The sequence below is a fragment of the Hevea brasiliensis genome, chromosome 11 (assembly GCF_030052815.1).
Source record: "Hevea brasiliensis isolate MT/VB/25A 57/8 chromosome 11, ASM3005281v1, whole genome shotgun sequence".
NCBI lineage: Eukaryota > Viridiplantae > Streptophyta > Magnoliopsida > Malpighiales > Euphorbiaceae > Hevea > Hevea brasiliensis.
The window spans coordinates 71,367,084-71,379,393 of record NC_079503.1 but is presented as its reverse complement, the minus strand read 5'-3'; the positions used below and the strand labels follow the sequence as shown (position 1 = coordinate 71,379,393).

The following is a 12,310-nucleotide window of genomic DNA, read 5'->3' as shown; positions in this document are numbered from 1 at the left end:
AAGCATATGATTGTGCTGATTGGGAATATCTTTGGTTGTCCATGCTTAAATTGGGTTTTGATTATAAATCGGCTCAGTTAATTATGCTTTATGTCACATCTATTTCATATTTTGTTACTTTGAATGGTGGTAAATTTTTCCCTATTAAGCCTAATTGAGGTCTTAGACAGGGGGATCCACTATCACCCTATTTGTTTATTTTGTGTGCTGAAGGGTTAGCAGTTTTGTTTAGGCAGGCTGAGAGCAGGGGTGATATCCATGGTTCTAGGATCAGCAGACAAGCTCCAAGTGTGTCTTGTTTACTTTTTGTTGATGATAGTTTCTTCTTCTTCTGGGCTGATGTTATGGAATGCCACTACTAAACCAATTCTAGCCACTGATGAGGATGCATCTAGTTAAGCCATTAATTTTCAAAAATTTGGAATTTTTTTCAGTGCTAACACTTTTGATGCAGACAAATTTAAAGCTTTTAATATTTTGGGTGTTTCTACTCCTCTTAATCATGGTAGGTACTTGGGCCTTCCATCATTGATAGGCAACAACAAGAAGCAGATGTGTTGCCTATTTAAAAGAGCGGGTTTGGAAGTGTATATGCGGTTGGAAGGGTATATTTCTCTCTTGGGCTAGTAAGGAATTTTTGTTAAGTCTGTAGCTCAATCTATCCCCTCTTATTGCATGAGTGTTTTTTTCTATCCCTATCTTTTTATGTGAGGAGTTACAAAGAATGATGAATTCTTTTTTGGTGGGGTTCTAATGATAATGGACAAAGAAGAATTCATTGGTTGTCTTGGGATATGATGCGTTCAAGAAAAGATTTTGAAGGGTTGGGTTTTAGGAATCTCCATAGTTTTAACATAGCAATGTTGGGTCAGTAGGGTTGGAGAATTATTTCTAATCCAAATGTTTTTCTACGTAGGATCCTCAAAGAAAAATATTTCCCTATAGGTGATTTTTTAGATGCTGAAGTAGGGCTAACCTGAGTTTTGTGTGGAAAAGCTTATTGTAGTCTTAAGATTTGCTATCCAAAGGTATCAGATAGAGAGTTGGAGATGGGTTTAGTATAAATGTTTGGGGGATCCATGGGTTAATAAAGATCATAATTTTTATTTGGATACCCAGCTTATTAAGGGTTTATGGGGATTTCAAGGTGTTGGGTTTGATAAATTAAAATGTTTCTAATTGAAATGTGAGTTTGCTTTCTGAATTATTTCTTCCTAATGACATAAAAGCAATAACCCCAATTCTTTTAAGTATATCTAGGAGAGAAGATTTATAGAAATGGCATTTTACCAAGTCTCGAAAATATACTGTGAAATCTGGATATCATTTTATTTTTAATTCAGATGAGGATGCTTCTATTTTTGTTGTGCTCGGAGATTGGAAAAATGTATGGATAATTCATGTCCCTCCTAAGGTTAAAAATTCCCTATGGAGAATGTTAAGATGTATCCTTCTTACAAAATCCAACTTGAGAAATAAGGGAATTGATATTGATCTGGGTTGTGTAGTTTGTAATGTGATGGAAGATGATATGCATGTTTTTATTCATTGCCCCCTTATGCAAGACTGTTGTCATGAAGTTGGTCATCATCCAGGTGCACGTTCTTTCTTTTCAGTGCATGAATTGTTATGTCATTTTTTAATTTGCTAAATGATGAAACTATGGGATGCGTACATGTGTTGATGTGGAACATGTGGTATCGAAGAAACCTTTTTCTATAGCAAGGACAATAAAGTATTGTCCAGTCCTTAGTTGACTCAACTTCAAAGTTTTATGGTGAATGGCTTAATGCAAATGAGTAGGCTTTGGTAATTGTTGGAAGCACTCAACAAGAGCGTGTTAGTTGCTAGTGCACGCTTTTAGTGGGTTGTGTCAAATGCAACATGGATGCTGCCATATTTTTGAATGATGGCAAGTCATCCTATGGTGCTTTAATTCAGGATTCCAATGGGCATTTTGTTTCGAGTATCACAAGTTTTCTTGAGATTGTGCATTCCTCGCATACGGCTGAGGCCATGGGTCTTCGTGAGGCGCTTCTTTGGTTGGGAAATTGCAACTGTGGATATTGAAATGGATTCTAAAATGGTTATTAATGTTATTAATTCATTGGAAGATGATTTTTCAGAATTTGGACAGATTATTCATGGCTGTCGACACCTTTTATTACAAGGATTCAATTGAACTTTATTTTAGATACAAAGACAAGTTAATATAGCAACTCATATTCTTGCTAGGGTGGCTATATTATATGCTAGTCTTACTTTATGGTCTGAATCTCTAAACTCCCTCTATAATATCTTATGTTCTAATGTTATTTTAGGTTTTTCACCTAACATTTTGGATCCACTTGGGTGTATTGGGATATATGACAATACTATAAAAGAGAATGTTATCTGTAAGTCCTTTGAGAACACTTATTTGTTTTAAATAGAAAAATATGTTTCTTTCATTTTTTTTTCTTGATGTCCAAAAAAGATAATTTAGAAAAACTTTTTTTTTTCTTTCTCTTCTATTAAATTTATTCTATCCAAACAAAGGGGTTAGTGCTAAAATACAATAGCTAAATTGGTGTTTTGTGCATATTTAAATTGAGGAATCTAGAGAATGGTAAAAACCTCAAAACCATGTGAAAAAAAATTAAAAAAAAAAAAAAAAAGTCAAGGGAACGAGCAAGAATGCCAGCAAAGCAACCTTCCTTTCCTTCTGTGCTACCCCAACAATAAACATTAAGGCTGTTGCTTCGCTCTTTCTTAATCATTTGATAATCTTTCTTAATACAAACCAAGCCAAACAGGGGAAAAATAAAGCCATAATATTAGTTCAGATTAGGGTTTCTGTAACCTTAACAGAATCATCAGAATTAAATTCCCTCTGCACGGTATGAGGTCTGATAACCCACCATCATCATGGTATGGAAGCTTCGCTTCTTGTCCTGAAACAATTGTTGTTGTTGTTTTTGTTTTTTATATTAAATTTATGAAATATGTTTAATTATTTATTTTTAATCTTAAGATTGCATATTATTTTGTACAAAAAACACGTTGAGATGGTGGGGGTGGCAGGGTATGCTGCGTTGATTTCGATTGATGTTGATACGCCAAAAAAAAATGAATAATTTGTTTGTTCTTTTTCAAGATGGTTATTTCTGAATTTTTTGATGGGACTTTGTTGCTAATATGAGATTTGGATTGATCTGTTAATGGGTGTGTGTGTCGGATTTTAATTTTGAACTAAGATCATAGTTTGATATGCATTCTTAATTCTGTTATTTTAGAGGATGTTGATGCTAGAATCTGGAGTTTTGGATCGATTATTTTGATTTTTTTTTTCTCGTGCAGGGGGAGCTGAGAGATTACATTTCCGTATGAATTTTTCCCTGTGATTTGCGAAGAAATAGAAGCTCAAACACGGGGTTGCCGGATAATGTGTTAGACTGTTAGTGGCTTCTGCTTGGAGTTTTATATAAGTTAATCTTGAATTTTGAACATTTGCTGAACTATCTCGGGAGTTTTACTGAAGGTTGTCTTGAAGATGAAGGATCAGGTTGCTTTTGGTGATGTGCCTTCAGTGGATTTGCGCATGGAAGTAAAATTGGAAGAAGATGAGGAAGAGTTTCGTAGTTGTTGTGGAGATGATGAAGTATGGAAGGACCCTGAAGAAATGGAGAAGGAAGAGCTGCAGGAAATTCTTGATGAATTTTCAGTGAATATGTTTTTTAAAGGCATCTCTATAGCCGAGCCAGGGGACTCTGGTTCTGGGTTTTCTGGAATTGGTGTTGTCATGGAAAGAACAGGAAATGTTCCTCTCATTCAGGTACAAAAGAAACTGGATTTCTATGTGGAGGAATTAGTTGCTGACTATTTGGCTCTTATGGATGGTCTGGCTGAAGCTTTACAGCATAACATTCGCCGAGTGTATGCTTTTACTGATTCTGATATGTTATATGATCAGGTGAGTCTCCCATTTCACGTGATATTTGTATCTTTTTTTTATGCAATCAGATGAGAAGCCGAAGTGTTTTGTATGAGTGAAATTTAAATGTGTTCATTGATAGCATGTTGTTACATGATAAAATCTCTTAACAGAAATAGTTTCAGATAGAGAGGGAAATTTAATCCCGCCCAGACAGGTTTATCTGCCCTCTCCAAACTTGATGGAAATATGTGAAGACTTATTTATCTTGGTGGATATGCCATTTATTTCTCATTTTTTTTCTTCTCTCAATCATTAACTTGCTGTATTCAAAATTTAGTGTGTGTGTGTGTATCATTGAAAGAAACTATAAGAGACAAATGATTTTTTTAATGATCTATAAAATTATGAAATGGAAAAATACTTTTAAAAGGGGAATAACCACCTAGCCCAAGTGTCTTCTACTTTCAAGCATAAATGGGAGAGGGGCAATAGCCCATATCATTGTTGTATCTAATCTATTATTAGTTTTATATCTTATTTATATTCCTTTTTTAAAAATTTATTTCAAGATGAAGGCCTTTTCTTATACTTGTTTCTGAAATTATAGCTTAAAAGATTTCAAATTTTGGTATTATAATGTTGGCAATCTTTTTTACCTTTTCAGTTTCTATCCTCTAATGTGTATTGTCCTGTTCATTTTTATATGTGTGCTATCCTTTTTATTTTTTTTTTTAATATCAACTGTAGCCTATAGGCTATAGTTATTACAGTATTAAGTTGGCTGGAAGAGAGAGAAAAGGAGGTAGGTACCTATATGCTTGTGGTACAGATTATCTTTCATGAAAAAATTTATGTTTGTGGCTTATTTATTTGTGGTATGATTTCTTTGGTCAATGGATTTAATCTATGTATTTCAGAATGAATTCAACTTTTCGGCATAATCTATCATAACTTCAATACCATATATCTTCTTGTTTTATGCTTTCCGAGTGGCTTTAGTGATGTGAAGTTTTGACAGATGATGCACGAGGAAAAAGTTGAGATCCCGCTTCTGATTGCTTTGAGGCAAAGGATCCTTGAACATGCCAGTAACCTGGAAACCTTTGTACTCAAAGTCATTCCCATATTTGATCTTGAGAGGCCATTGCATTTAGCCCAAGTAGCAGTTGGGGTTGTCTCTTTTCCTGCCAATGGAAATAAATCACGTGACAACTGTTCTATCTGTTGTGAGGAAAAGATATCACCAATGATGATTGCAATGAAATGTTCTCACAAATTCTGTTCACAGTGTATGAGAACCTATGTTGATGGAAAAATAAAGTCATCTCAAGTACCAATCAGATGCCCTCAGTTAGGATGCAAATATTACATCTCCAGCACAGAATGCAGATCTTTTTTGCCTCTCACTTCATATGAATGTTTGGAGAAAGCCCTTGCAGAAGCTGATGTTCTCCACTCTGATAGAATCTACTGCCCATATCCAAATTGTTCTGTCCTGCTTGATCCCCATGAATGTCTTTCAGCTAGAGCAAGTTCATCAAGTCAGTCTGATAACAGCTGTGTTGAGTGCCCAGTTTGTCAAAGGTTTATCTGTGTGGAATGTGGTGTTCCTTGGCATTCTTTGATGAGTTGTGAAGAGTTCCAGAACCTCCCACTGGAAGAGAGAGATGCTGTGGACATTACCTTGCATCGTCTAGCACAAAATAAAAGGTGGAGGCGTTGCCAACAGTGCCGGAGGATGATTGAGCTCATGCAAGGTTGTTATCATATGACCTGCTGGTACGTTGCATTTATCTAATTTTTGGTTTGTTTTCGGTTTCTTTTCCGTTTTGTGTTTCATTGTGCTCTCTTTATCCATCTCTCTATCTCCTGTCTCCCTATCCCAGTAAGTATATGTATAAATTTTTCTGTTTTTAAGAAAAATGTTGCTTAGATAGTCGAGAACTGATGATATAATCCCTTAATTATTGGAAATTAATTAATTATTGATGGAAATATCATATTCTTCAGCATTTGTCTGTCCCTGTTTTGTGTACTTTAATTGATGTAAGAAAAAAGAACATGCGAAAAAAATTTGGGAGGAGGGAGAACTATAAGGAGAGGGAAGACGTGGATGTGGGGTAAAAGAAATCATACCGTTAATCTACAGTTCCTTAGCAATTTTACTGATCAAAAGTAATCACCCATCTTAAAGTTATACACCTATATGAGCTTTTTGTACAAGCTTTTGTTTCTGATCATAGATATGCCAAAATTTTAATTATAATAAATTATAAAATAAAAATGTCTGTTAATGATGGGTCAAAAAATATATATATACAATTACCTCAAATATTCCAAATAGTGGTAAACTTTTTATGCAAATATACTTTGTAAATAAATCTCTTTAAATGGAATTCAGCTTACACCCCTAGAAGATACACAACATCCAAAAGAAACATTTATTTTTATCTTGCACCATTATATTTCTTTCTTTAATGTTTATGATAGTTTTTGATACTTTTGCAGAATCCTGAAGGCACCCAAACACAATTTCAGTTCTCTAAATTTTGGTTGCAAATTTTATTAATTACTTTTAGCATGAACATGCTTCTTTTTCCCCCTCTTCTTATTTGGATCACTCCTTATGTTACACTTTCAATGGGATAGTCTTCAGTATTTTGTTTTGTTTTTTATTTGTCATGGCATTTCATGATTTTGCTTTATTATATTCATATATGATATTTATTTTTGTATTAGCACTGATTTGTTTTTTGAAAGTTTTACAGCATATCTACATGCCTTTATTTGTTACATATTGTCATGTCTGATATTTGCTAGTGCGTCATCCACCACAGACATGTTGCAAGATGCATATTTCATTGTCAAATCAGGGTTTCATCAGCTTCTACAAATTTGCTACCTCTTGTAGAGCATGCAAATTATTTTCACTTGTGCCTTGCATAAACCCAAGCTCTATCAGTCCTTGGACAAACAGGTGTCTAGATGTTAGAAAATAGGCTTGGTTTAGGTGCCAAATTTGGTGATTGTAGAAAGTTATTCAGAAATTGATTTGAATAGTTTTAGTGACTTCCCTGGGTTCTTAAATGATGGCTGAGACTTAACTGATACATAGTGTATCAGAAATTTAGCCTTCCATTGTGGTGGTATTCCCCATTATGATAATGTGAAAAATTGAAATCTCACTGAAATTGTAAAATTGAAATCTTGCTGAAATGGTCCTTTCTCATTGGAGAGAGAGAGAGAGAGAGAAGAGAGGGGCGGAGGGTGGACTGGTGTCCCTAGCTCGATAAGGAAAGGCAATACAATCTGGATTTCTGGATTTTTTTTTTCCCTTCATTTTAAACCTTAAAAGGGAAAAGCAGGAGGAAAAAAAAAGGGGTTGGTGACACATTTGTGAAGAGAGAGAATATTATGTTGGTTCTATCTCCCCCTCCCCCCTCCCCTTTCTCCCCCACTCCCTCTCCTTCTCCCCTTCTCTCCCCCCCCCCACAACACCCCCATCCACCAACCCACACCACCCCCCACACACCCCACCACTCAAACAAAACCCCAACCAAAATATTAATCTCTCTTTTGACCCTATTTCTAGATAGTGTTTTCAATTTTTTAGAGCCTACTGCATATATAGCTTCCAATTAAATTTGTATTTGCTTTGTTACCTTTAGCCTTATATAAATGATGTTATAATTTTTAATTTCTTTTAACATAAAACAGTATTTTTAAAAAGTAATTTGCGTTTTTAAATAAGTGGATTGTAATAATACATTATTTTTAAAAAAATGGCATAAAAAAGTAACAAGTGAAGATTGATTGTCTGACAACAACAACTAAACCTTAATTTCAAATTAGTTGGGGTTGGCTAGACTATCAATCTTCATTTGTTACTTTTGTATGCCAGTTTTTTTAAAAATAATTTAGTATTACAATCCATTCACTTGAAAATGCACATTATTTTCTTAAAACAACTGTTTGTTATGAACTTTTTTTCCAAATAATAAATTGTTATATATACAAGATTACTATGGTATTTAATTATATTCTTTGTCTAATTGGTTTTGAGTTATGCTAATTTTGTAAAACAATTCATTAAAGTGACTGTCAAATATCAGTCTCTTTTATCTGATTCCGTGAAAGCATTTCCAATTCCATTATTTAAAGTTGTGCCCTTCCCATGACATGGACATTACAATTTAAATAACGTACTTATATTATCTAAATAAAATAATGATGATATGTGAATTTGATTTCTAGGTGCAACCTTTTGGCACTTATGCAATAACTGAAGTCATAAGTGTACAAGACCTAGGAATACTTAAATGATATTTTGGTTCATTTGTGGTGAATTATATCACACAGGGGCAGTTAATCAGTCCAAAAGATTATTTTCAAATTGACTTTGCATCAATGGATTCATTATACAAGGGATGAAAGATCCATATACCTTTCATTGTTATTGAATCATTGTCCTGAAGGCATCTTGATGTAGTAATTCTAACTTCTCAGACAACTTTTTCAGTTTTTAGTGTTCTACTTCCTTGGATAAATTGCCTCCCCTTATAAGTTATTGTGTTGTACTTAGCATGTGCCATTTGATATTGGATTTAGCTAAAGTTAAATACAAAAAAAGTCAGCCATCATCTTATCAAGCCCCGCTTATTTTCTGCATGTTGTAAGTGTAAACGATCATTGTTAATTTGATTCTGATGTGGTTCCTGAGGGTGTTGAGCTTATGGTTATAGCAAGCACAACATGATTATGGACTGCATATCAAATTACTAAACTCAACTAAGTGATTGGCTATGTGGATTCATTTTCTTTATTTGACATGGTTTATGGCTACATCTTTGGAAAGATATAAAGCTGCTAAATCCTTCCTCATTTCCAGTGTCATCCTAAGCCTCTCCCATGGTTTATTTTCCTACAGCTTTGATATGCTTAATTTTCTATACTAGTATACTTGTTGGTCTATGATGTACATGTCTCAACTATAGCAATCTCCCTTCTCTTGGCTTTTACTCAATAGATGCCACCAATACCTTCCTATGATTATTTCTTATCCAGTACATTCTTCTGTTTTTGTACATCCATCTTAGCATTCTCACTTGCTAATTTTGTGAATATGTTTCTTAATCACACAACACTTACTGCGATACACCATTTATGATCAAATCAATGTCCCATAAAATATTCCCTTAAAATTAACTGATATATTGTGAATAAAACACTTGTTGCAGTTATCCACTTCAATTTGAAGATTGAATGAGAAATTTCCAAAGTGGCTGTTAAACTAGTCATGCTTATGTTATAGATTGAGGGATGATTAAGAAACAAATCAATGTAGATAATGATTATGAATTTTGATTTTTCTGATGGTCCAAATACTTTTTATGTACACAATAACAAATTTGTAGAACAAATGAGGATTGAGATGGATGATTGGCAAGTGGATAGAATAAGGACTAATAATAAAACAGGAGGTGGCTCAAATGAGGAAAAATATGGTAAGCACAAGATGGATAAAACAAAAGCAAATTGCATATATAAGCATATGCGTCTGACTCTAATTGAGGATATTAAGTTGCACTCATAAATACTAGAGCACAAGTGTGGATAAGTTATTTGATTCACATTGAAGGCCTAGAAAGGTTGAAACTTGAAAAGCAAGTTAATGAGGTTTTTAACAAAGACTATGACTTTTACAGTAGCTACCTAGTGAAAAACTTCTTGTGTAGTTCATCTTATTTACTTGCTTTCACAACACCCATTGAGAAAAGTTGAGAGGAGAGATTGAGATTGTATGAACATGTGCACTGAAGACAAAGGAATGCACTGGCACAGAACTATTGAAATTTTAGGGGGAAAAAGCGAAGGGTAGAGCTATAATGATTTTGGAGGAAGTTGGTATGAAGTAGCGAAAAAGGATAGCAGATCTAGATCTTTGTGAAGATGTAACCCTAAACAGAGTAGAATTAAGGAAAAAGATTCCAAGTAGCTTGAAATTAAGGCTTTAATTGAGTTGAGCGTTCCATTTATGTGGGAGTGATAAGAAATAGTAAGTGCATCAATGGGCAATAATGATGACTTGCATGGGTGGTTGATAGTAATATGGGAATCATGGGGTAAGACTTTCACACACATTGGCCTACTGTCGCTCTCTCCCCAACCCCAAAAAAAAAAAAAAAAACGCAAAAGCGCCATCCTATCAAGATATCTTATGAGTATGAATTGTTAATAAAAGGTATTTGAATATCCATCAAGATATCTTATGAGAGTTTTTCAATCTATTTTCAGTTTCTAATTGTCAATAAAGCTAACAACTTTCACTGATTCTGCAGGAGCCTTAATATTTGACCCTTAAGTACTATAATATTTATCATAATGTCAATTGTTAATCTAGTGTCCTGCACTGGTTTGTGCACCAAAAAACAAATGCATGGTCATTGATGAGCATTAGGCAATTATGAAGATGTTGCATTCAACTTCTAGTCACCACATGGTTTGATGTTCCTAAAACAAAATCTGCTCCCTTTTTTCCGCAGGTGTGGGCATGAGTTCTGTTATTCTTGTGGTGCCGAATACAGGGATGGGCAACAGACCTGTCAATGTGCTTTTTGGGATGAAAACAACTCTGAAGATTCGGTTAGCCAGTCTGTCCAAGAATCAGAACAATGGGCATGGGAGACTTTTAACTCACTGCCCATGCTTGTGGATGCTTACTCAGACCAGGAGAGATCACAACTGGCACTGATCCAAAGATTTCTTGCTGGGGGTTTCAGTTTGAGTGATCATCATCCTTATCAATCCCCACCCCACCGTACAGACTCATATGTAGATGCCATGAAGGATCTTCATCAGCTTCCTTGGCTTGAGAGGTTCGTCTCTGTGATTAGTGACAACTACTATGAAGACTATATTCAATGAAGCTAGTATAGCATTTCTAAGAAATTAGGAAAAAGCTGCAAGTCTTGTCAACAATGCTTAAAAAGGAGGTTAAGAGCTTCTCGCTCTATTTACTCCATTCACAAGGGAGTACAGAAATTGGCACTTCTTTCCTTTGTAGTTTGCAACTGTATGCTGGATGATATGTGACCTTGAAGGTCCTTGCATAAGCGCAAAAGGGAAGAGGCAAAATATGATGATTGCTTTCTTCTAGAAAGAAAAAGAAAAATAGATAAACATTTATTTTAATGGTGAATTGAAAGAAAGTGAATCAAAGTTGTTCATCTTCAGTTGCTGTGTTGAGTGTATGCACATTGGTGCAATAGAATATCAATATTTTGTCATTGTCAAGGTAAAGCTTTTTCTGTTTAATTTTTAATCTCATCTTAGCTCCAATCTCTCTGGGAAAAGGGCAACTGATTTAGGAGGTGTCAAATTGTTAATCATGATTGAAAGAAAAATGTATAAATCAGGTGAAATTATGGCTAAAAAAAGAAAAATCAAATTCTGAGCATTTTGTTGTGTTTGAAAGCTGAAATTTTTAAGAATCAATGAATGACATATTTAATAATATTCTGGGTTATCTTATGCAATTTGCAATTAGGATTAGTCTTTTTATTTTATTTTATTTTATTTTTTTATATTTCGTGTGTTTTAGAGTTTTCAGATTAAATTTAAAAATATAATTTAATATTATTTAAATTAAATCCGAATTGAATTATTATGGTTTAATTTATTTTTTTATTTTGATATGATTTAAATTTAATTTTTATTTTATGAAATTAAAGAGTTTAGATCATTAATTATGATATAATAATTGAATAACATTTTTTTTATAATTTTGTTGGAGGAAAGAAAAATATATTTTATTAATTGAAAATATAAGCAAATTCAAACTAAAACACTTTGTAAAAGAGAAATAAAAGGAAGAATAACTTTATAAAAATAGAGACAAAATAAAATAAAACCTTATTAAGAATGGAATAAATAAGTCAAGACCTATCAACAAAAATAAATCTAAGTATATATACTCAAATTTATCATTTAAATGAGAATTACTAAAAAAAAAAAAAAAGAAGAAGAAGAAGAACAAAGAAAGAGATGGGGTAATTATCAGTAAAAACACTCATCATTGGCCACTAGAAAAAAAAATAAAAAAAGAGAAGAGGAGGGATTGAGGAAAAAGATGAAAAAAAGGATTATTATTATTATTATTATTAAGTTTGACTCTTTTTTTTTTCCTAAAGATAGAGGGTTTCATTAATAATAGCGGGAATAAAGCTTATAGTCCATAATTACAAAAACAGCCGACAACAACATGCCTAGGGTCTTAACAAAAAAATAAAAAAAAAAATAAAAAACCTAGACTATCCCAATAACATAATCCAACAGTAAGACCTAAACCCATTACATATGAAGCCCAAGCTAGAATTGTTTCTCCAACCAAACCAT

General features: G+C 33.6%; 1 protein-coding gene across 1 annotated transcript; it reads left to right on the top strand.

Annotated features, from left to right (window-relative positions):
- Positions 1-2,658: 2,658 nt before the first annotated feature.
- LOC110632083 (E3 ubiquitin-protein ligase RSL1) lies at positions 2,659-11,148 on the top strand. Its single transcript, XM_058130120.1, has 5 exons — positions 2,659-2,910; positions 3,340-3,436; positions 3,521-3,952; positions 4,935-5,695; positions 10,459-11,148. The coding sequence occupies exons 3-5, from the start codon at positions 3,533-3,535 to the stop codon at positions 10,838-10,840; spliced, it is 1,563 nt and encodes a 520-aa protein (XP_057986103.1). The 5' UTR covers positions 2,659-2,910; positions 3,340-3,436; positions 3,521-3,532; the 3' UTR covers positions 10,841-11,148.
- The last annotated feature ends 1,162 nt before the right edge of the window (positions 11,149-12,310 follow it).

Bases quoted from the DNA above. Each gene is read 5' to 3' on its own strand.
- LOC110632083 (XM_058130120.1), top strand. From the start codon at position 3,533: ATGAAGGATCAGGTTGCTTTTGGTGATGTGCCTTCAGTGGATTTGCGC. The intron at 3,953-4,934 runs GTGAGTCTCCCA...AAGTTTTGACAG, and splicing joins CTGATATGTTATATGATCAG to ATGATGCACGAGGAAAAAGT. The intron at 5,696-10,458 runs GTACGTTGCATT...TTTTTTCCGCAG, and splicing joins TGTTATCATATGACCTGCTG to GTGTGGGCATGAGTTCTGTT.